This window comes from Panulirus ornatus, chromosome 10, assembly GCF_036320965.1.
Source record: "Panulirus ornatus isolate Po-2019 chromosome 10, ASM3632096v1, whole genome shotgun sequence".
NCBI lineage: Eukaryota > Metazoa > Arthropoda > Malacostraca > Decapoda > Palinuridae > Panulirus > Panulirus ornatus.
Window position 1 is genome coordinate 31,193,650 of NC_092233.1, and position 25,915 is coordinate 31,219,564.

Here is a 25,915-nt window from a genome sequence, read left to right on the forward strand (position 1 = left end):
GGGTGGGTTGGGCCATTTCTTTCGTCTGTTTCCTTGCGCTACCTCGCAGACACGGGAGACAGCTACAAAGCAAATAAAAAAAAAACAAACAGACTTAATCTATTATTCATTTATTATTTTGCTTTGTCGCTGTCTTCCGCGTTAGCGAGGTAGCGCAAGGAAACAGACAAAAGAATGATCCAACCCACCCACATACACATGTATGGACATACAAGTCCACACATGCACATATACATACCTATACATCTCAATGTAAACATATATATATATTATATATTTTTATTATACTTTGTCGCTGTCTCCCGCGTTTGCGAGGTAGCGCAAGGAAACAGACGAAAGAAATGGCCCAACCCCCCCCCCATACACATGTATATACATACGTCCACACACGCAAATATACATACCTACACAGCTTTCCATGGTTTACCCCAGACGCTTCACATGCCTTGATTCAATCCACTGACAGCACATCAACCCCGGTATACCACATCACTCCAATTCACTCTATTCCTTGCCCTCCTTTCACCCTCCTGCATGTTCAGGCTCCGATCACTCAAAATCTTTTTCACTCCATCTTTCCACCTCCAATTTGGTCTCCCACTTCTCCTCATTCCCTCCACCTCTGGCACATATATGCTCTTGGTCAATCTTTCCTCACTCATTCTCTTCATGTGACCAAACCATTTCAAAACACCCTCTTCTGCTCTCTCAACCACACTCTTTTTATTTCCACACATCTCTCTTACCCTTTTATTACTTACTTAATCAAACCACCTCACACCACATATTGTCCTCAAACATCTCATTTCCAGCACATCTACCCTCCTCCGCACAACTCTATCTATAACCCATGCCTCGCAACCATACAACATTGTTGGAACCACTATTCCTTCAAACATACCCAATTTTCCTTTCCGAGATAATGTTCTCGACTTCCACACATTCTTCAATGCTCCCAGAACTTTTGCCCCCTCCCCCACCCTATGTTTCACTTCCGCTTCCATGGTTCCATCCACTGCCAAATCCACTCCCAGATATCTAAAACACTTCATATCCTCCAGTTTTTCTCCATTCAAACTTACCTCCCAATGGACTTGTCCCTCAACCCTACTGTACCTAATAACCTTGCTCTTATTCACATTTACTCTCAGCTTTCTTCTTTCACACACTTTACCATACTCAGTCACCAGCTTCTGCAGTGTCTCACATGAGTCAGCCACCAGCACTGTATCATCAGCAAACAACAACTGACTCACTTCCCAAGCTCTCTCATCCCAAACAGACTGCATACTTGCCCTTCTTTCCAAAACTCTTGCATTCACCTCCCTAACAACCCCATCCATAAACAAATTAAACAACCATGGAGACATCACACACCCTAGCTGCAAACCAACATTCACTGAGAACCAATCAGTTTCCTCTCTTCCTACACATACACATGCCTTACATCCCCGATAAAAACTTTTCACTGCTTGCCCCCCGCACCATATATTCTTAATACTTTCCACAGAGCATCTCTATCAACTCTATCATATGCCTTCTCGAGATCCATAAATGCTGCATACAAATCCATTTGCTTTGCTAAGTATTTCTCACATACATACTTCAAAGCAAACAGCTGATTCACACATCCTCTACCACTTCTGAAACCACACTGCTCTTCCCCAGTCTGATGCTCTGTACATGCCTTCACTCTCTCAATCACTACCCTCCCATATAATTTCCCAGGGATACTCAACAAACTTATACCTCTGTAATTTGAGCACTCACTTTTATTCCCTTTGCCTTTGTGCAATGGCACTATGCAAGCATTCCTCCAATCCTTAGGCATCTCACCATGAGTCATACATACATTAAATAACCTTACCAACCAGTCAACAATACAGTCACCCCCTTTTTTAATAAATTCCACTGCAATACCATCCAAACCTGCTGCCTTGCCGACTTTCATCTTCCACAAAGCTTTTACTATCGCTTCTCTGTTTACCAAATCATTCTCCCTAACCCACTCACTTTGCACACCATCTTGACCAAAACACCCGAATCAGCCACCAGCACTGTATCATCAGCGAACAACAACTGACTCACTTCCCAAGCTCTCTCATCCACAACAGACTGCATACTTGCCCCTCTTTCCAAAACTCTTGCATTCACCTCCTTAACAACCCCATCCATAAACAAATTAAACAACCATGGAGACATCATGCCACAAACCAACATTCACTGAGAACCAATCACTTTCCACTCTTCCTACTCGTACACATGCCTTACATCCTCGATAAAAACTTTTCACTGCTTCTAACAACTTGCCTCCCACACCATATATTCTCAATACCTTCCACAGAGCATCTCTATCAACTCTATAATATGCCTTCTCTAGATCCGTAAGTGCTATATACAAATCCATTTACTTTTCTAAGTATTTCTCACATACATTCTTCAAAGCAAACACCTGATCCACACATCCTTTACCACTTCTGAAACCACACCGCTCTTCCCCAGTCTGATGCTCTGTACATGCCTTCACCCTCTCAATCAATACCCTCCAATATAATTTCCCAGGAATACTCAACAAACTTATACCTCTGTAATTTGAGCACTCACTTTTATCCCCTTTTCCTTTGTACAATGGCACTATGCAAGCATTCTGCCAGTCCTCAGGTACCTCACCATGAGTCATACATACATTAAATAACCTTACCAACCAGTCAATAATACAGTCACCCCCTTTTTTAATAAATTCCACTGCAATACCATCCAAAACCGCTGCCTTGCTGGCTTTCATCTTCTGCAAAGCTTTTACTACCTCTTCTCTGTTTGCCAAATCGTTCTCCCTAACTCTCTCACTTTGCACACCACCTCGACCAAAACACCCTATATCTGCCACCCTATCATCAAACACATTCGACAAACCTTCAAAATACTCACTCCAACTCCATCTCACATCACCACAACTTGTTATCACCTTCCCATTGGCCCCCTTCACTGATGTTCCCATTTGTTCCCTTGTCTCACTCACATTATTTACCTCCTTCCAAAACATCTTTTTTTTTTTTTTTTTTTGCTTTGTCGCTGTCTCCTGCGTTTGCGAGGTAGCGCAAGGAAACAGACGAAAGAAATGGCCCAACCCACCCCCATACACATGTATATACATACGTCCACACACGCAAATATACATACCTACACAGCTTTCCATGGTTTACCCCAGACGCTTCACATGCCCTGATTCAATCCACTGACAGCACGTCAACCCTGGTATACCACATCGCTCCAATTCACTCTATTCCTTGCCTCCTTTCACCCTCCTGCATGTTCAAGCCCCGATCACACAAAATCTTTTTCACTCCATCTTTCCACCTCGAATTTGGTCTCCCTCTTCTCCTCGTTCCCTCCACCTCCGACACATATATCCTCTTGGTCAATCTTTCCTCACTCATTCTCTCCATGTGCCCAAACCATTTCAAAACACCCTCTTCTGCTCTCTCAACCACGCTCTTTTTATTTCCACACATCTCTCTTACCCTTACGTTACTTACTCGATCAAACCACCTCACACCACATATTGTCCTCAAACATCTCATTTCCAGCACATCCATCCTCCTGCGCACAACTCTATCCATAGCCCACGCCTCGCAACCATACAACATTGTTGGAACCACTATTCCTTCAAACATACCCATTTTTGCTTTCCGAGATAATGTTCTCGACTTCCACACATTCTTCAAGGCTCCCAGAATTTTCGCCCCCTCCCCCACCCTATGATCCACTTCCACTTCCATGGTTCCATCCACTGCCAGATCCACTCCCAGATATCTAAAACAATTCACTTCCTCCAGTTTTTCTCCATTCAAACTCACCTCCCAATTGACTTGACCCTCAACCCTACTGTACCTAATAACCTTGCTCTTATTCACTCACATTTACTCTTAACTTTCTTCTTTCACACACTTTACCAAACTCAGTCACCAGCTTCTGCAGTCTCTCACATGAATCAGCCACCAGCGCTGTATCATCAGCGAACAACAACTGACTCACTTCCCAAGCTCTCTCATCCCCAACAGACTTCATACTTGCCCCTCTTTCCTAAACTCTTGCATTCACCTCCCTAACAACCCCATCCATAAACAAATTAAACAACCATGGAGACATCACACACCCCTGCCGCAAACCTACATTCACTGAGAACCAATCACTTTCCTCTCTTCCTACACGTACACATGCCTTACAGCCTCGATAAAAACTTTTCACTGCTTCTAACAACTTGCCTCCCACACCATATATTCTCAATATCTTCCACAGAGCATCTCTATCAACTCTATCATATGCCTTCTCCAGATCCATAAATGCTACATACAAATCCATTTGCTTTTCTAAGTATTTCTCACATACATTCTTCAAAGCAAACACCTGATCCACACATCCTCTACCACTTCTGAAACCACACTGCCCTTCCCCAATCTGATGCTCTGTACATGCCCTCACCCTCTCAATCAATACCCTCCCATATAATTTCCCAGGGATACTCAACAGACTTATACCTCTGTAATTTGAGCACTCACTTTTATCCCCTTTGCCTTTGTACAATGGCACTATGCAAGCATTCCGCCAATCCTCAGGCACCTCACCATGAGTCATACATACATTAAATAACCTTACCAACCAGTCAACAATACAGTCACCCCCTTTTTTAATACATTCTACTGCAATACCATCCAAACCCACTGCCTTGCTGGCTTTCATCTTCTGCAAAGCTTTTATTACCTCTACTCTGTTTACCAAATCATTCTCCCTAACCCTCTCACTTTGCACACCACTTTGACCAAAACACCCTATATCTTCCACTCTATCATCAAACACATTCACCAAACCTTCAAAATACTCACTCCATCTCCTTCTCACATCACCACTACTAGTTATCACCTCCCCATTTGCCCCCTTCACTGAAGTTCCCATTTGTTCCCTTGTCTTATGCACTTTATTTACCTCCTTCCAAAACAACTTTTTTCATTCTCCCTAAAATTTAATGATACTCCCTCACCCCAACTCTCATTTGCCCTCTTTTTCACCTCTTGCACCTTTCTCTTGACCTCCTGCCTCTTTCTTTTATACATCTCCCGGTCATTTGCATTATTTCCCTGCAAAAATCGTCCAAATGCCTCTCTCTTCTCTTTCACTAATAATCTTACTTCTTCATCCCACCACTCACTACCCTTTCTAATCTGCCCACCTCCCACGTTTCTATTGCCACAAGCATCTTTTGCGCAAGCCATCACTGCTTCCCTAAATACATCCCATTCCTCTCCCACTCCCCTTACGTCCTCTTGTTCTCACCTTTTTCCATTCTGTACTCAGTCTCTCCTGGTACTTCCTCACACAAGTCTCCTTCCCAAGCTCACTTACTCACACCACTCTATTCACCCCAACATTCTCTCTTCTTTTCTGAAAACCTCTACAAATCTTCACCTTCACCTCCACAAGATAATGGTCAGACATCCCTCCAGTTGCACCTCTCAGCACATTAACCTCCAAAAGTCTCTCTTTCACTCCTATCAATTAACATGTAATCCAATAACGCTCTCTGGCCATCTCTCCTACTTACATACTTATACTTATGTATATCTCTCTTTTAAAACCAGGTATTCCCAATCACCAGTCCTTTTTCAGCACATAAATCTACAAGCTTTTCATCATTTACATTTACAACACTGAACACCCCATGTACTCCAATTATTCCCTCAACGGCCACATTACTCACCTTTGCATTCAAATCACCCATCACTATAACCCGGTCTCGTGCATCAAAACTACTAACACACTCACTCAGCTTCTCTCAAAACACTTGCCTCTCATGATCTTTCTTCTCATGCCCAGGTGCATATGCACCAATAATCACCCATCTCTCTCCATCCACTTTCAGTTTTACCCATATCAACCCAGAGTTTACTTTCTTACACTATCACATACTCCCACCACTCCTGTTTCAGGAGTAGTGCTACTCCTTCCCTTGCTCTTGTCCTCTCACTAACTCCTGACTTTACTCCCAAGACATTTCCAAACCACTCTTCCCCTTTACCCTTGAGCTTCGTTTCACTCAGAGCCAAAACATCCAGATTCCTTTCCTCAAACATACTGCCTATCTCTCCTTTTTTCTCATCTTGGTTACATCCACACATTTAGACACCCCAATCTGAGCCTTCAAGGAGGATGAGCATTCCCCGCATGACTCCTTCTTCTGCTTCCCCTTTTAGAAAGTTAAAATACAAGGAGGGGAGGGTTTCTGGCTCCCCACTCCCATCCCCTTTAGTCGCCTTCTACGACACATGAGGAATGCGTTGGAAGTATTCTTTCTCCCCTATCCCTAGGGATAACCAAGCAAACAATAAGTTTTATATTGTATATTGTATATCAGAATATACATGTAAGTGCAGAACCTATAGTATGTAAAGAGTATGCATGGAACACCCTACTAGCAATCAGAAATGCAGTTTATAAGGTTTATCAGATAGAAAAGCACAAGTGAAATGACCCACCTGTAATTTTTCTTTCCGAACCAATGCAGAGGAGGTGTTGGACTTATCTGAGTCAATAGCTACGACATTTAAATCATACTGTAGCACTAATGAGGAACTCAAATAGCCTCGCCCACTGCCAAGATCCACAATCCAATCCACTCTACACCCTGCAAGGTAAATATTCATGAAATACAAATGGAATAAAAAGATGGGTACAAAGAATTCAGAGCAAAATAATAAATTAAGAGATCCTTTCAAATCTCCGTTCAGACAAAACAATTTAAGAATCTGCCCCAAAACTATTGGCACAAATATATCTTTCTTATCATGAATACTTTTGTGTATTTCAGTGTCACTAAAGATGCCTTGAAGAAGGTCTAACAAATATATGGTGTACGTTCTATGGAGGTGCGTGTTCATATGCACTTTTTTCATATATATATATATATATATATATATATATATATATATATATATATATTATCCCTGGGGATAGGGGAGAAAGAATACTTCCCACGTATTCCCTGCGTGTCGTAGAAGGCGACTAAAAGGGGAGGGAGCGGGGGGCTGGAAATCCTCCCCTCTCACTTTTTTTTTTTTTTTTTTTTAATTTTCCAAAAGAGGGAACAGAGAAGGGGCCCAGGTGAGGATATTCCCTCAAGGGCCCAGTCCTCTGTTCTCAACGCTACCTCGCTAATGCGGGAAATGGCGAATAGTAAGAAAGAAAAAGAATATATATATATATATATATATATATATATATATATATTCATTTTTCATTTTATTTTGCTTTGTCGCTGTCTCCTGCGTTTGCGAGGTAGCGAAAGGAAACAGACGAAAGAAATGGCCCGACCCACCCCCATACACAATGTATATACATACACGTCCACACATGCAAATATACATACCTATACATCTCAATGTACACATATATATACACACACAGACACACACATATATACCCATGCACACAATTCACACTGTCTGCCTTTATTCACTCCCATCCCCACCTCGCCACACATGGAATACCATCCCCCTCCCCCCCTCATGTGTGCGAGGTAGCACTAGGAAAAGACAACAAAGGCCACATTCGTTCACACTCAGTCTCTAGCTGTCATGCAATAATGACCGAAACCACAGCTCCCTTTCCACATCCAGGCCCCACACAACTTTCCATGGTTTACACCAGACGCTTCACATGCCCTGATTCAATCCACTGACAGCACGTCAACCCCGGTATACCACATCATTCCAATTCACTCTATTCCTTGCACGCCTTTCACCCTCCTGCATGTTCAGGCCTCCATCACTCAAAATCTTTTTCACTCCATCTTTCCACCTCCAATTTGGTCTCCCACTTCTCCTTGTTCCCTCCACCTCCGACACATATATCCTCTTGGTCAATCTTTCCTCACTCATTCTCTCCATGTGACCAAACCATTTCAAAACACCCTCTTCTGCTCTCTCAACCACACTCATTTTATTTCCACACATCTCTCTTACCCTTACATTACTTACTCGATCAAACCACCTCACACCACATATTGTCCTCAAACATCTCATTTCCAGCACATCCATCCTCCTACGCACAACTCTATCCATAGCCCACGCCTCGCAACCATACAACATTGTTCCAACCACTATTCCTTCAAACATACCCATTTTTGCTTTCCGAGATAATGTTCTCGACTTCCACACATTCTTCAAGGCTCCCAGGATTTTCACCCCCTCCCCCACCCTATGATTTACTTCCGCTTCCATGGTTCCATCCGCTACCAGATCCACTCCCAGATATCTAAAACACTTTACTTCCTCCAGTTTTTCTCCATTCAAACTTACCTCCCAATTGACTTGACCCTCAACCCTACTGTACCTAATAACCTTGCTCTTATTCACATTTACTCTTAACTTTCTTCTTTCACACACCTTATCAAACTCAGTCACCAGCTTCTGCAGTTTCTCACATGAATCAGCCACCAGCGCTGTATCATCAGCGAACAACAACTGACTCACTTCCTAGGCTCTCTCATCCCCAACAGACTGCATACTTGCCCCTCTTTCCTAAACTCTTGCATTCACCTCCCTAACAACCCCATCCATAAACAAATTAAACAACCATAGAGACATCACGCACCCCCGCCGCAAACCTACATTCACTGAGAACCAATCAGTTTCCTCTCTTCCTACACGTACACATGCCTTACATCCTCGATAAAAACTTTTCACTGCTTCTAACAACTTGCCTCCCACACCATATATTCTTAGTACCTTCCACAGAGCATCTCTATCAACTCTATCATATGCCTTCTCCAGATCCATGAATACTACATACAAATCCATTTGCTTTCTAAGTATTTCTCACATACATTCTTCAAAGCAAACACCTGATCCACACATCCTCTACCACTTCTGAAACCACACTGCTCTTCCACAATCTGATGCTCTGTACATGCCTTCACCCTCTCAATCAATACCCTCCCATATAATTTCCCAGGAATACTCAACAAACTTATACCTCTGTAATTTGAGCACTCACTCTTATCCCCTTTGCCTTTGTACAATGGCACTATGCAAGCTTTCCGCCAATCCTCAGGCACCTCACCATGAATCATACATACATTAAATAACCTTACCAACCAGTCAACAATACAGTCACCCCTTTTATAATAAATTCCACTGCAATACCATCCAAACCTGCTGCCTTGCCGGCTTTCATCTTCCGCAAGGCTTTTACTACCTCTTCTCTGTTTACCAAATTATTTTCCCTAACCCTCTCACTTTGCACACCAGTCGACCAAAACACCCTATATCTGCCACTCTATCATCAAACACATTCAACACACCTTCAAAATATTCACTCCATCTCCTCACATCACCACTACTTGTTATCACCATTCGCCATTTCCCGCATTAGCGAGGTAGCGTAAAGAACAGAGAACTGGGCCTTTGAGGGAATATCCTCACCTGGCCCCCTTCTCTGTTCCTTCTTTTGGAAAATTAAAAAAAAATAATGAGAGGGGAGGATTTCCAGCCCCCCGCTCCCTCCCCTTTTAGTCACCTTCTACGACACGCAGGGAATACATGGGAAGTATTCTTTCTCCCCCATCCCCAGGGATAATATATATATATATATATATATATATATATATATATATATATATATATATATATATATATATATATATATATGGAGAAAAACTGGAGGATGTCTAGGGCACTTCACTTCCTCCAGTTTTTCTCCATTCAGGCTCGCCTCCCAGTTGACTTGACCCTCAACCCTGCTGTACCTAGTAACTTTGCTCTTGTTCACATTTACTCTTGACTTTCTTCTTTCGCGCACTTTGCCAGACTCAGTCACCGGCTTCTGCGGTTTCTCACATGAATCAGCCACCGGCGCTGTGTCATCGGCGAGCGGCAGCTGACTCGCTTCCCGGGCTCTCTCATCCACAACAGACTTCGTACTTGCCCCTCTTTCCAAGACTCTTGCATTCGCCTCCCTGGCGGTCCCATCCATGAACAGGTTGAGCAACCATGGAGACATCACACACCTCTGCCGCGGGCCTGCATTCGCTGGGAACCAATCACTTTCCTCTCTTCCTATATATTATCCCTGGGGATAGGGGAGAAAGAATACTTCCCACGTATTCCCTGCGTGTCGTAGAATGCGACTAAAAGGGAAGGGAGCGGGGGGGCTGGAAATCCTCCCCTCTCGTTTTGTTTTTGTTTTTTAATTTTCCAAAAGAAGGAACAGAGAAGGGGGCCAGGTGAGGATATTCCCTCAAAGGCCCAGTCCTCTGTTCTTAATGCTACCTCGCTATCGCGGGAAATGGCGAATAGTATGAAAAAAAAAAAAAAATATATATATATATATATATATATATATATATATATATATATATATATATATATATATATATATATATATATATATTTATATATATATATATATATATATATATATATATATATATATATATATATATATATATATATATACGTCCACACACGCAAATATACATACCTACACAGCTTTCCATGGTTTACCCCAGACGCTTCACATGCCCTGATTCAATCCACTGACAGCACGTCAACCCCGGTATACCACATCGATCCAATTCACTCTATTCCTTGCCCTCCTTTCACCCTCCTGCATGTTCAGGCCCCGATCACACAAAATCTTTTTCACTCCATCTTTCCACCTCCAATTTGGTCTCCCTCTTCTCCTCGTTCCCTCCACCTCCGACACATATATCCTCTTGGTCAATCTCTCCTCACTCATTCTCTCCATGTGCCCAAACCATTTCAAAACACCCTCTTCTGCTCTCTCAACCACGCTCTTTTTATTTCCACACATCTCTCTTACCCTTACGTTACTTACTCGATCAAACCACCTCACACCACACATTGTCCTCAAACATCTCATTTCCAGCACATCCATCCTCCTGCACACATCTCTATCCATAGCCCACGCCTCGCAACCATACAACATTGTTGGAACCACTATTCCCTCAAACATACCCATTTTTGCTTTCCGAGATAATGTTCTCGACTTCCACACATTTTTCAAGGCTCCCAAAATTTTCGCCCCCTCCCCCACCCTATGATCCACTTCCGCTTCCATGGTTCCATCCGCTGACAGATCCACTCCCAGATATCTAAAACACTTCACTTCCTCCAGTTTTTCTCCATTCAAACTCACCTCCCAATTGACTTGACCCTCACCCCTACTGTACCTAATAACCTTGCTCTTATTCACATTTACTCTCAACTTTCTTCTTCCACACACTTTACCAAACTCAGTCACCAGCTTCTGCAGTTTCTCACATGAATCAGCCACCAGCGCTGTATCATCAGCGAACAACAACTGACTCACTTCCCAAGCTCTCTCATCCCCAACAGACTTCATACTTGCCCCTCTTTCCAGGACTCTTGCATTTACCTCCCTTACAACCCCATCCATAAACAAATTAAACAACCATGGAGACATCACACACCCCTGCCGCAAACCTACATTCACTGAGAACCAATCACTTTCCTCTCTTCCTACACGTACACATGCCTTACATCCTCGATAAAAACTTTTCACTGCTTCTAACAACTTGCCTCCAACACCTTATATTCTTAATACCTTCCACAGAGCATCTCTATCAACTCTATCATATGCCTTCTCCAGATCCATAAATGCTACATACAAATCCATTTGCTTTTCTAAGTATTTCTCACATACATTCTTCAAAGCAAACACCTGATCCACACATCCTCTACCACTTCTGAAACCGCACTGCTCTTCCCCAATCTGATGCTCTGTATATGCCTTCACCCTCTCAATCAATACCCTCCCATATAATTTACCAGGAATACTCAACAAACTTATACCTCTGTAATTTTAGGGAGAATAAAAAGATGTTCTGGAAGGAGGTAAATAGGGTGCGTAAGACAAGGGAGCAAATGGGAACTTCAGTGAAGGGCGTAAATGGGGAGGTGATAACAAGTAGCGGTGATGTGAGAAGGAGATGGAATGAGTATTTTGAAGGTTTGTTGAATGTGTCTGATGACAGAGTGGCAGATATAGGGTGTTTTGGTCGAGGTGGTGTGCAAAGTGAGAGGGTTAGGGAAAATGATTTGGTAAACAGAGAAGAGGTAGTAAAAGCTTTGCGGAAGATGAAAGCCGGCAAGGCAGCAGGTTTGGATGGTATTGCAGTGGAATTTATTAAAAAAGGGGGTGACTGTATTGTTGACTGGTTGGTAAGGTTATTTAATGTATGTATGACTCATGGTGAGGTGCCTGAGGATTGGCGGAATGCGTGCATAGTGCCATTGTACAAAGGCATATATATATATATATATATATATATATATATATATTTTTTTTTGCTTTGTCGCTGTCTCAAGCGTTTGCGAGGTAGCGCAAGGAAACAGACGAAAGAAATGGCCCAACCCACCCCCATACACATGTATATACATACGTCCACACACGCAAATATTCATACCTACACAGCTTTCCATGGTTTACCCCAGACACTTCACATGCCCTGATTCAACCCACTGACAGCACGTCAACCCCGGTATACCACATCAATCCAATTCACTCTATTCCTTGCCCTCCTTTCACCCTCCTGCATGTTCAGGCCCCGATCACACAAAATCTTTTTCACTCCATCTTTCCACCTCCAATTTGGTCTCCCACTTCTCCTCGTTCCCTCCAACTCCGACACATATATCCTCTTGGTCAATCTTTCCTCACTCATTCTCTCCATGTGCCCAAACCATATCAAAACACCCTCTTCTGCTCTCTCAACCACGCTCTTTTTATTACCACACATCTCTCTCACCCTTACGTTACTTACTCGATCAAACCACCTCACACCACACATTGTCCTCAAACATCTCATTTCCAGCACATCCATCCTCCTGCGCACAACTCTATCCATAGCCCACGCCTCGCAACCATACAACATTATTGGAACCACTATTCCTTCAAACATACCCATTTTTGCTTTCCGAGATAATGTTCTCGACTTCCACACATTCTTCAAGGCTCCCAAGATTCTCGCCCCCTCCCCCACCCTATGATCCACTTCCGCTTCCATGGTTCCATCCACTGCCAGATCCACTCCCAGATATCTAAAACACTTTACTTCCTCCAGTTTTTCTCCATTCAAACTTACCTCCCAATTGACTTGACCCCCAACCCTACTGTACCTAATAACCTTGCTCTTATTCACATTTACTCTTAACTTTCTTCTTTCACACACTTTATCAAACTCAGTCACCAGCTTCTGCAGTTTCTCACACGAATCAGCCACCAGCGCTGTATCATCAGCGAACAACAACTGACTCACTTCCCAAGCTCTCTCATCCCCAACAGACTTCATACTTGCCCCTCTTTCCAAAACTCTTGCATTCACCTCCCTAACAACCCCATCCATAAACAAATTAAACAACCATGGAGACATCACACACCCCTGCCGCAAACCTACATTCACTGAGAACCAATCACTTTCCTCTCTTCCTACACGTACACATGCCTTACATCCTCGATAAAAACTTTTCACCGCTTCTAACAACTTGCCTCCCACACCATATATTCTTAATACCTTCCACAGAGCATCTCTATCAACTCTATCATATGCCTTCTCCAGATCCATAAATGCTACATACAAATCCATTTGCTTTTCTAAGTATTTCTCACATACATTCTTCAAAGCAAACACCTTATCCACACATCCTCTACCACTTCTGAAACCACACTGCTCTTCCCCAATCTGATGCTCTATACATGCCTTCACCCTCTCAATCAATACCCTCCCATACAATTTACCAGGAATACTCAACAAACTTATACCTCTGTAATTTGAGCACTCACTCTTATCCCCTTTGCCCTTGTACAATTGCACTATGCACGCATTCCACCAATCCTCAGGCACCTCACCATGAATCATACATACATTAAATAACTTTACCAACCAGTCAACAATACAGTCACCCCCTTTTTTAATAAATTCCACTGCAATACCATCCAAACCTGCTGCCTTGCCGGCTTTCATCTTCCACAAAGCTTTTACTACCTCTTCTCTGTTTACCAAATCATTTTACTTTAGGGAGAATAAAAAGATGTTCTGGAAGAAGGTAAATAAAGTGCGTAAGACAAGGGAGCAAATGGGAACTTCAGTGAAGGGCGCAAATGGGGAGGTGATAACAAGTAGTGGTGATGTGAGAAGGAGATGGAGTGAGTATTTTGAAGGTTTGTTGAATGTGTTTGATGAGAGAGTGGAAGATATAGGGTGTTTTGATCGAGATGGTGTGCAAAGTGAGAGGGTTAGGGAAAATGATTTGGTAAACAGAGAAGAGGTAGTAAAAGCTTTGCGGAAGATGAAAGCCGGCAAGGCAGCAGGTTTGGATGGTATTGCAGTGCAATTTATTAAAAAAGGGGGTGACTGTATTATTGACTGGTTGGTAAGGTTATTTAATGTATGTATGACTCATGGTGAGGTGCCTGAGGATTGGCAGAATGCGTGCATAGTGCCATTGTACAAAGGCAAAGGGGATAAGAGTGAGTGCTCAAATTACAGAGGTATAAGTTTGGTGAGTATTCCTGGTAAATTATATGGGAGGGTATTGATTGAGAGGGTGAAGGCATGTACAGAGCATCAGATTGGGGAAGAGCAGTGTGGTTTCAGAAGTGGTAGAGGATGTGTGGATCAGGTGTTTGCTTTCAAGAATGTATGTGAGAAATACTTAGAAAAGCAAATGGATTTGTATGTAGCATTTATGGATCTGGAGAAGGCATACGATAAAGTTGATAGAGATGCTCTGTGGAAGGTATTAAGAATATATGGTGTGGGAGGCAAGTTGTTAGAAGCAGTGAAAAGTTTTTATCGAGGATGTAAGGCATGTGTACGTGTAGGAAGAGAGGAAAGTGATTGGTTCTCAGTTAATGTAGGTTTGCGGCAGGGGTGTGTGATGTCTACATGGTTGTTTAATCTGTTTATGGATGGGGTTGTTAGGGAGGTGAATGCAAGAGTTTTGGAAAGAGGGGCAAGTATGAAGTCTGTTGGAGATGAGAGAGCTTGGGAAGTGAGTCAGTTGTTGTTCGCTGATGATACAGCGCTGGTGGCTGATTCATGTGAGAAACTGCAGAAGCTGGTGACTGAGTTTGGTAAAGTGTGTGAAAGAAGAAAGTTAAGAGTAAATGTGAATAAGAGCAAGGTTATTAGGTACAGTAGGGTTGAGAGTCAAGTCAATTGGGAGGTAAGTTTGAATGGAGAAAAACTGGAGGAAGTAAAGTGTTTTAGATATCTGGGAGTGGATCTGGCAGCAGATGGAACCATGGAAGCGGAAGTGGATCATAGGGTGGGGGAGGGGGCAAAAATCCTGGGAGCCTTGAAGAATGTGTGGAAGTCGAGAACATTATCTCGGAAAGCAAAAATGGTTATGTTTGAAGGAATAGTGGTTCCAACAATGTTGTATGGTTGCGAGGCGTGGGCTATGGATAGAGTTGTGTGCAGGAGGATGGATGTGCTGGAAATGAGATGTTTGAGGACAATGTGTGGTGTGAGGTGGTTTGATCGAGTGAGTAACGTAAGGGTAAGAGAGATGTGTGGAAATAAAAAGAGTGTGGTTGAGAGAGCAGAAGAGGGTGTTTTGAAATGGTTTGGGCACATGGAGAGAATGAGTGAGGAAAGATTGACCAAGGGGATATATGTGTCAGAGGTGGAGGGAACGAGGAGAAGTGGGAGACCAAATTGGAGGTGGAAAGATGGAGTGAAAAAGATTTTGTGTGATCTGGGCCTGAACATGCAGGAGGGTGAAAGGAAGGCAAGGAAGAGAGTGAATTGGATCGATGTGGTATACCGGGGTTGACGTGCTGTCAGTGGATTGAATCAGGGCATGTGAAGCGTCTGGGGTAAACCATGGAAAGCTGTGTAGGTATGTATATTTGCGTGTGTGGACGTATGTATATAAATGTGTATGGGGGTGGGTTGGGCCATTTCTTTCGTCTGTTTCCTTGCGCTACCTTGCAAACGCGGGAGACAGCAACAAAGCAAAAAAATATATATATATATATATATATATATATATATATATATATATATATATATATATATATATGTATACATACATATATATATATATAAACAGAAGAAGGAGTCATGCGAGGAGTGCTCATCCTCCTCGAAGGCTCAGATTGGGGTGTCTAAATGTGTGTGGAATGTAACGAAGATGAGAAAAAAGGAGAGATAGGTAGTATGTTTGAGGAAAGGAGCCTGGATGTTTTGGCTCTGAGTGAAACAAAGCTCAAGGGTAAAGGGGAAGAGTGGTTTGGGAATGTCTTGGGAGTAAAGTCAGGGGTTAGTGAGAGGACAAGAGCAAGGGAAGGAGTAGCACTACTCCTGAATCAGGAGTTGTGGGAGTATGTGATAGAGTGTAAGAAAGTAAATTCTAGATTGATATGGGTAAAACTGAAAGTTGATGGAGAGAGATGGGTGATTATTGGTGCATATGCACCTGGGCATGAGAAGAAAGATCATGAGAGGCAAGTGTTTTGAGAGCAGCTAAATGAGTGTGGTCGTGGCTTTGATGCACAAGACCAGGTTATAGTGATGGGTGATTTGAATGCAAAGGTGAGTAATGTGGCAGTTGAGGGAATAATTGGTATACATGGAGTGTTCAGTGTTGTAAATGGAAATGGTGAAGAGCTTGTAGATTTATGTGCTGAAAAAGGAGTGGTGATTGGGAATACCTGGATTAAAAAGCAAGATATATATAAGTATACGTATGTAAGCAGGAGAGATGGCCAGAGAGGGTTATTGGATTACGTGTTAATTGATAGACGCACAAAAGAGAGACTTTTGGATGTTAATGTGCTGAGAGGTGCAACTGGAGGAATGTCTCATCATTATCTTGTGGAGGCAAAGGTGAAGAATTGTGGGGGTTTTCAGAAAAGAAGAGAGAATGTTGGGGTGAAGAGAGTGGTGAGAGTAAGTGAGCTTGGGAAGGAGACTGGTGTGAGGAAGTACCAGGAGAGACTGAGTACAGAATGGAAAAAGGTGAGAACAAAGGAGGTAAGGGGAGTGGGGGAGGAATGGGATGTATTTAGGGAAGCAGTGATGGCTTGTGCAAAAGATGCTTGTGGCATGAGAAACGTGGGAGGTGGGTTGATTAGAAAAGGTAGTGAGTGGTGGGATGAAGAAGTAAGATTATTAGTGAAAGAGAAGAGAGAGGCATTTGGACGATTTTTGCAGGGAAAAAATGCAAATGAGTGGGAGATGTATAAAAGAAAGAGGTAGGAGGTCAAGAGAAAGGTGCAAGAGGTGAAAAAGAGGGCAAATGAGAGTTGGGGTGAGAGAGTATCATTAAATTTCAGGGAGAATAAAAAGATGTTTTGGAAGGAGGTAAATAAAGTGCATAACACAAGGGAGCAAATGGGAACTTTGGTGAAGGGGGCTGATGGGGAGGTGATAACAAGTAGTGGTGATGTGAGAAGGAGATGGAGTGAGTATTTTGAAGGTTTGTTGTATGTGTTTGATGATAGAGTGGCAGATATAGGGTGTTTTGGTCGAGGTGGTGTGAAAAGTGAGAGGGTTAGGGAAAATGATTTGGTAAACAGAGAAGAGGTAGTAAAAGCTTTACGGAAGATGAAAGCCGGCAAGGCAGCAGGTTTGGATGGTATTGCAGTGGAATTTATTAAAAAAGGGGGTGACTGTATTGTTGACTGGTTGGTAAGGTTATTTAATGTATGTATGATTCATGGTGAGGTGCCTGAGGATTGGCGGAATGCTTCCATAGTGCCACTGTACAAAGGCAAAGGGGATAAGAGTGAGTGCTCAAATTACAGAGGTATAAGTTTGTTGAGCATTCCTGGTAAATTATATGGGAGGGTATTGATTAAGAGGGTGAAGGCATGTACAGAGCATCAGATTGGGGAAGAGCAGTGTGGTTTCAGAAGTGGTAAAGGATGTGTGGATCAGGTGTTTGCTTTGAAGAATGTATGTGAGAAATACTTAGAAAAACAAATGGATTTGTATGTAGCATTTATGGATCTGGAGAAGGCATATGATAGAGTTGATAGAGATGCTCTGTGGAAGGTTTTAAGAAGATATGGTGTGGGAGGCAAGTTGTTAGAAGCAGTGAAAAGTTTTTATCGAGGATGTAATGCATGTGTACGTGTAGGAAGAGAGGAAAGTGATTGGTTCTCAGTGAATGTAGGTTTGCGGCAGGGGTGTGTGATGTCTCCGTGGTTGTTTAATTTGTTTCTGGATGGGGTTCTTAGGGAGGTAAATGCAAGGGTTTTGGAAAGAGGGGCAAGTATGAAGTCTGTTGTGGATGAGAGAGCTTGGGAAGTGAGTCAGTTGTTGTTTGCTGATAATAAAGCGCTGATGGCTGATTCATGTAAGAAACTGCAGAAGCTGGTGACTCAGTTTGGTAAAGTGAGTGAAAGAAGAAAGTTAAGAGTAAATGTGAATAAGAGCAAGGTTATTAGGTACAGTAGGGTTGAGGGTCAAGTCAACTGGGAGGTAAGTTTGAATGGAGAAAAACTGGAGGAAGTAAAGTGTTTTAGATATCTGGGAGTGGATCTGGCAGTGGATGGAACCATGGAAGCGGATGTGAATCATAGGGTGGGGGAGGGGGCGAAAATTTTGGGAGCCTTGAAGAATGTTTGGAAGTCGAGAACATTATCTCGGAAAGCAAAAATGGGTATGTTTGAAGGAATAGTGGTTCCAACAATGTTGTATGGTTGCGAGGCGTGGGCTATGGATAGAGTTGTGTGCAGGAGGGTGGATGTGCTGGAAATGAGATGTTTGAGGACAATATGTGGTGTGAGGTGGTTTGATCGAGTAAGTAATGTAAGGGTAAGAGAGATGTGTGGAAATAAAAAGAGTGTAGTTGAGAGAGCAGAAGAGGGTGTTTTGAAATGGTTTGGCAACATGAAGAGAATGAGTGAGGAAAGATTGACAAAGAGGATACATATGTCAGAGGTGGAGGGAACGAGGAGAAGTGGGAGACCAAACTGCAGGTGGAAAGATGGAGTGAAAAAGATTTTGAGTGATCGGGGCCTGAACATGCAAGAGGGTGAAAGGCGTGCAAGGAATAGAGTGAATTGGAATGATGTGGTATACCGGGGTCAACGTGCTGTCAATGGATTGAAGCAGGGCATGTGAAGCGTCTGGGGTAAACCATGGAAAGTTGTGTGGGGCCTGGATGTGGAAAGGGAGCTATGGTTTCGGTGCATTATTACATGACAGCTAGAGACTGAGTGTGAACAAATGGGGCCTTTGGTGTCTTTCCTAGCGCTACCTCGCACACATGAGGGGGGAAGGGGTTGTTATTCCATGTGTGGCGAGGTGGCGATGGGAACAAATAAAGGCAGACAGTATGAATTATGTACATGTGTATATATGTATATGTCTGTGTGTATATGTATGTGTACACTGAGATGTATAGGTATGTATATTTGTGTGTGTGGACGTGTATGTATATACATGTGTATGTGGGCAGGTTGGGCCACTCTTTCGTCTGTTTCCTTACGCTACCTCGCTAATGCGGGAGACAGCGACAAAGCAAAATAAATATAAAATATAATAATAAATAATAAAAATATATATATATATATATATATATATATATATATATATCTTTTCTTTTTCATACTATTTGCCATTTCCCGCATCAGCGAGGTAGCGTTAAGAACAATGGACTGGGCCTTTGAGGGAATATCCTCACCTGGCCCCCTTCTCTGTTCCTTCTTTTGGAAAATCAAAAAAAAGAAAAAAAGAAAAAATGGTCAGATTGGGGTGTCTAAATGTGTGTGGATGTAACCAAGATGAGAAAAAAGGAGAGATAGATAGTATGTTTGAGGAAAGGAACCAGGATGTTTTCGCTCTAAGAGAAATGAAGCTCAAGGGTAAAGGGGAAGAGTGGTTTGGGAATGTTTTGGGAGTAAAGTCAGCGGTTGGTGAGAGGACAAGAGCAAGGGAAGGAGTAGCACTACTCCTGAAACAGGAGTGGTGGGAGTATAAGATAGAGTGTAAGAAAGTAAACTCTAGATTGATATGGGTAAAACTGAAAGTGGAAGGAGAGAGATGGGTGATTATTGGTGCATATGCACCTGGGCATAGGAAGAAAGATCATGAGAGGCAAGTGTTTTGGGAGCAGCTGAGTGAGTGTTAGTAGTTTTGATGTACAAGACCGGGTTATAGTGATGGGTGATTTGAATGCAAAGGTGAGTAATACGGTAGATGAGGGAATAACTGGTGTACATGGGGTGTTCAGTGTTGTAAATGGAAATGGTGAAGAGCTTGTAGATCTGTGAGCTGAAAAAGGACTGGTGATTGAGAATACCTGGTTTAAAAAGAGAGATATACATAAGTATACCCATGTAAGTAGGAGAGATGGCCAGAGAGCATTACTGGATTACGTGTTAATTGATAGGCACATGAAAGAAAGACTTTTGGATGTTAATGTGCTGAGAGGTGCAACTGGAGAGATGTCTGATCATCATCTCTTGGAGGCGAAAGTGAAGATTTGTAGAGGTTTTCAGAAAAAAAGAGAGAATGTTGAGGTGAAGAGAGTGGTGAGAATAAGTAAGCTTGGGAAGGAGATTTGTGTGAGGAAGTATCAGGAGAGATTGAGGTCAGAATGGAAAAAGGTGAGAGCAAAGAACATAAGGGGAATGGAGGAGGAATGGGATGTATTTAGGGAAGCAGTGATTGCTTGTGCAAAAGATGCTTGTCCCATGAGAAGCATGGGAGGTAGGCAGATTATAAAGGATAGTGAGTGGTGGGATGAAGAAGTGAGATTATTGGTGAAAGAGAAGAGAGAGGCATTTGGACAAGTTTTGCAGGGAAATAGTGCCAAGGAGTGGGAGATGTTTAAAAGAATGAGGCAGGAGATCAAGAGATAGGAGCAAAAGGTGAAAAAGAGGGCAAATGAGAGTTGGGGTGAGAGAGCATCATTAAATCTTAGGGAGAATAAAAAGTCATTTTGGAAGGAGGTAAATAAAGTGCGTAAGACAATAGAACAAATGGGAACATCGGTGAAGGGGGCTAATGGGAAGATGATAACAAGTAGTGGTGATGTGAGGAGATGGAGTGAGTATTTTGAAGGTTTGTTGAATGTGTTAGATGACAGAGTGGCAAATATAGGGTGTTTTGGTCGAGGTGGTGTGCAAAGTGAGAGGGTTAGGGAGAATGATTTGGTAAACAGAGAAGAGGTAGTAAAAGCTTTGTGGAAGATGAAAGCTGGCAAGGCAGTGGGTTTGGATAGTATTGCAGTGGAATTTATATAAAAAGGGGGTGACTGTGTGGTTGACTGGTTGGTAAGGATATCTAATGTATGTATGACTCATGGTGGGGTGCCTGAGGATTGGCAGAATGCATGCATAGTGCCATTGTACAAAGGGAAAGGGGATAAAGGTGAGTGCTCAAATTACAGAAGTATAAGTTTGTTGAGTATACCTGGGAAATTATATGGGAAAGTATTGATTGAGAGGGTGAAGGCATGTACAGAGCATCAGATTGGGGAAGAGCAGTGTAGTTTCGGAAGTGGTAGAGGATGTGTGGATCAGGCGTTTGCTTTGTAGAATGTATGTGAGAAATACTGAGAAAAACAAATAGATTTGTATGTAGCATTTATGGATTTGGAGAAGGCATAAAATAGAGTTGATAGAGATGCTCTGTGGAAGGTATTAAGAATATATGGTGTGGGAGGCAAGTTGTTAGAAAGTGAACAGTTTTTATCGCGAATGTTGGGCATGTGTATGAGTACGAAGAGAGGAAAGTGATTGTTTCTTTGTGATTGTCGGTTTGCGGCAGGGGTGCATGATGTCTCCATGGCTGTTTAATTTGTTTATGGATGGGGTTGTTAGGGAGGTGAATGCAAGAGTTTTGGAAAGAGGGGCAAGTATGCAGTCTGTCGTGGATGAGAGGGCTTGGGAAGTGAGTCAGTTGTTGTTCGCTGATGATACAGCGCTGGTGGTTGATATGGGTGAGAAACTGCAGAAGCTGGTGACTGAGTTTGGTAAACTGTGTGAAAAAAGAAAGCTGAGAGTAAATGTGAATAAAAGCAAGGCTATTAGGTACAGTAGGGTTGAGGGACAAGTCATCTGGAAGGTAAGTTTGAATGGAGAAAAACTGGAGGAAGTGAGGTGTTTTAGATATCTGGGAGTGGATTTGGCAGTGGATGGAACAATGGAAGTGGAAGTGAATCACAGGGTGGGGGAGGGGGCAAAAGTTCTGGGAGCGTTGAAAAATGTGTAGAAGGCGAGAACATTCTCTCGGAAAGCAAAAACTGTATGTTTGAAGGAATAGTGGTTCCAACATTGTTATATGGTTGCCAGGTGTGGGCTATAGATAGAGATGTGCGGAGGAGGGTGGATGTGTCGGAAATGAGATGTTTGAGGACAATATGTGGTGTGAAGTGGTTTGATCGAGTAAGTAATGAAAGGGGTAAGAGAGATTTGTGGTAATAAAAAGTGTGTGGTTGAGAGAGGAGAATAGGGTGCTTTGAAATGGTTTGGTCACATGGAGAGAATGAGTGAGGAAAGATTGACCAAGAGGATATATGCGTCAGAGGTGGAAGGAAGAAGAAGTGAGAGACCAAATTGGAGGTGGAAAGATGGAGTGAAAAAGATTTTGAGCGATCGGGGCCGGAACATGCAGGAGGTTGAAAGGCGTGCAAGGAATAGAGTGAATTGGAACGATGTCGTATACCGGGGTCAATGTGCTGTCAATGGATTGAACCAGGGCATGTGAAGCGTCTGTGGTAAACCATGGAAAGTTTTGTGGGGCCTGGATGTGGAAAGGGAGCTGTGGTTTCGGTGCATTATACATCACAGCAAGAGACTGAGTGTGAACGAATGAGGCCTTTGTTGTCTTTTCCTGGCGCTACCTCGCGCACATATGGGGGGGAGGGGGTTGTCATTTCATGTGTGGCGTGGTGGCGATGGGAATAAATAAAGGCAGCAAGTATGAATTATGTACATGTGTATACATGTATATGTCTGTGTATGTATATATGTGTATACACTGAAATGTATAGGTATGCATATGTGAGTGTGTGGACGTGTATGTATATACATGTGTATGTGGGTGGGTTGGGCCATTCTTTCGTCTGTTTCCTTGCACTACCTCGCTAACATGGGAGACAGCGACAAAGTATAATAAAATAGAAAATGTAAAGCCATTTTCCTTCATACATAATTGCCATTTCCCACATCAGCAAGGTAGCTTTAAGAATAGAGGACTGAGCCTTAGAAGGAATATCCTCACTTGCCCCCTTCTTTGTTCCTTCTTTTGGAAAATTAAAAAAACGGGAGGGGAGGATAAAATAAACTATCATTTATCATTTACACACACACACACTCACACACACTCACACACACACACACACACACACACACACACACACACACACACACACACACACTACTTTTGTACTAAGAGGCCATAACAGCATTTAGAATCTTTCACCAATGTCTTACAGTCTGCATTTTTGAAAGTCCTTTTCTATGAACTTTATCAGAATGGCAGACAAGGATGTGACATATGACAAAATGGCTTAAAAATATAGAACACCAAAAAATATATCATTAAATTTCGAAGTAGAGAGGCTTTAAACAGTAAAGCATTTACATAAAGAATTCTAAAGAAGTTTGCTGGTCAAATCATCCCAGCAAAACTTTTTCAAATGAGAGATATTCTAGAATAGTTAAATACACCTAAACTGCATTCTTACTTTTACTTAATATTCAGTCTATCAATGCTCAGAATGATTATTCAATGTGATTAAATTATCAAGCTTTTCAGAATGATAAAAAGCACTCTCCAAAATTAACCTCAAAAAGTTACAAAAATGAACCTAAGTGTACTTCTGAGCAGTAAAGCAAATCAACAGAAAGCTATGGGTGGTTCATTTACTAACCTTTTGCAAGACGTGCAGTGACCTGACTCATGACTTCCACTTCATGTGACTTCTTATCTGACATTATTCCCCTCATCTCAAATGTGTTGACCTCGCTGGACCCATATGCATTAAGTACCTACAGCAAAGACTAGTGGTTGTTAAGACAGAAGCTACACTGAAATATCATATTTTTCCACATTAGAAACTCTTCTTAAACCTCTTACCAATAAACAGCACTCAGATGATTCTACCTATCTATAGGGTAATGCCCCCTTCACCTGCATAGCACTTTCAATTATTCTATTGCTTTGACATCTACCATTTCCAAAGTCTTTGAATCCTTCCTCAACTCCCATAGCCTTAAACATCTCGAAAATCACAGTCTTCTCTGTGATCACCAGTATGGCTTCCATAAGGTGAGATTCACTGGTAATATTCTTTCCCATTTACTAATGTCTGTTCATCATACCTGAAAGATTCTGGGGAGTCATGTGTGGTTGCCCTTAACATATCCAAGGCTTCTGACAGGGTGTGGCATCAGGGTCTCATCTCTAAGCTCCCATCTTTTGGCTTCCCTCCCTCACTCTGCTCCTTCCTCTTTGGCTGATCTCTGTGGTTGTTGATGGATCACCCTTCCCCCTTTTCTCCATCAACAATGGTGTCCCTTAAGGTTTTGTCCTGTCCCCTACACTTTTCCTCCCTTTATTCAAACATTTCCTCTCCACAAACAATCCAGTACTGATGACTCAATGCTGCATTCATCTACATCCTTCAATTCTGCTCCCTCTTCTCTCAATCAATCTGTATCTTGTCTAGACATAGCTTGCTCAATAAATTCAGACTTCGACTGGACATCTCAGTGGGACAGACAAAATATTGTTAAGTTTAATGCCTCCAAGACCAAATTTCTATCCATCTCTCTATGGAAAACTCCTCACAACTCTTATCTCTCCCTTGACAGTTCTGTAATTCCACCTCTTGACTCTATGAACATATGTGGTATTACTATGACATCCACTCTTTCTTGGAAATCCCACATTGAAGTAATAGCTAAGTCTATCTCTAAGAAACTGGGTGTCCTGTAGCTAAGTCTATCTCTAAGAAACTGGGTGTCCTGTTTAGATGTCGAAACTTCTCTTCTGAACAGCTGCTCCGTTTATACAAGGGGTTGATTTGTCCTTGTATGGAGTACTGCTCTCACATTTGGGGTGGTTCTAGCTCTGTATAATTACTTGACAGTTGAGTCAAAAGTGATCCAACTTATAAACTGTCCCAGGCTACCTTCCAAACTTGACCCCCTTGCCCTACACCGTATCATTCGTTCACTTTCCCTCTTCTATAGGTATAACTTTGGTTTCTACTCCCAAGAGCTGGATGCTTGTGTGCCCCCACTACTAGCTGAATCACATAATACTTGGCAAGCTGCTGCATCACAAGAATACTGTGTGGCCATTGGCAACTCAAAGGTGGGCTGTTTTGATACCTGCTTCTTTTCCTACATATCGAAGCTTTGGAACTCTCTACCTTCACATGTTTTTACCAATAACTATGACTTGGCACATTTAAAAAAAACAGGTGTTTCTTTGTGGAGGCTAAGGTGAAGATTTGTATGGGTTTTCAGAAAAGAAGAGTGAATGTTGGGGTGAAGAGGGTGGTGAGAGTAAGTGAGCTTGAGAAGGAGACCTGTGTGAGGAAGTACCAGGAGAGACTGAGTACAGAATGGAAAAAGGTGAGAACAATGGAAGTAAGGGGAGTGGGGGAGGAATGGGATGTATTTAGGGAATCAGTGATGGATTGCGCAAAAGATGCTTGTGGCATGAGAAGAGTGGGAGGTGGGTTGATTAGAAAGGGTAGTGAGTGGTGGGATGAAGAAGTAAGAGTATTAGTGAAAGAGAAGAGAGAGGCATTTGGACGATTTTTGCAGGGAAAAAATGCAATTGAGTGGGAGATGTATAAAAGAAAGAGACAGGAGGTCAAGAGAAAGGTGCAAGAGGTGAAAA

At 42.5% G+C, this 25,915-nt stretch overlaps 1 protein-coding gene across 6 annotated transcripts in view; it reads right to left on the reverse strand.

Annotated features, from left to right (window-relative positions):
- LOC139750877 (probable methyltransferase-like protein 25) overlaps window positions 1-25,915 on the reverse strand; it is a 221,376-nt gene that overhangs the window by 156,283 nt on the left and 39,178 nt on the right. For all 6 annotated transcript variants that reach the window (XM_071665729.1, XM_071665726.1, XM_071665732.1 and 3 more), the window contains 2 exons: window positions 23,934-24,051; window positions 6,531-6,679 (listed from right to left, as the gene is read on the reverse strand). In XM_071665729.1, the coding sequence (XP_071521830.1) occupies window positions 6,531-6,679; window positions 23,934-24,051 (267 nt within the window). The remainder of the gene's footprint in view (window positions 1-6,530; window positions 6,680-23,933; window positions 24,052-25,915) is intronic.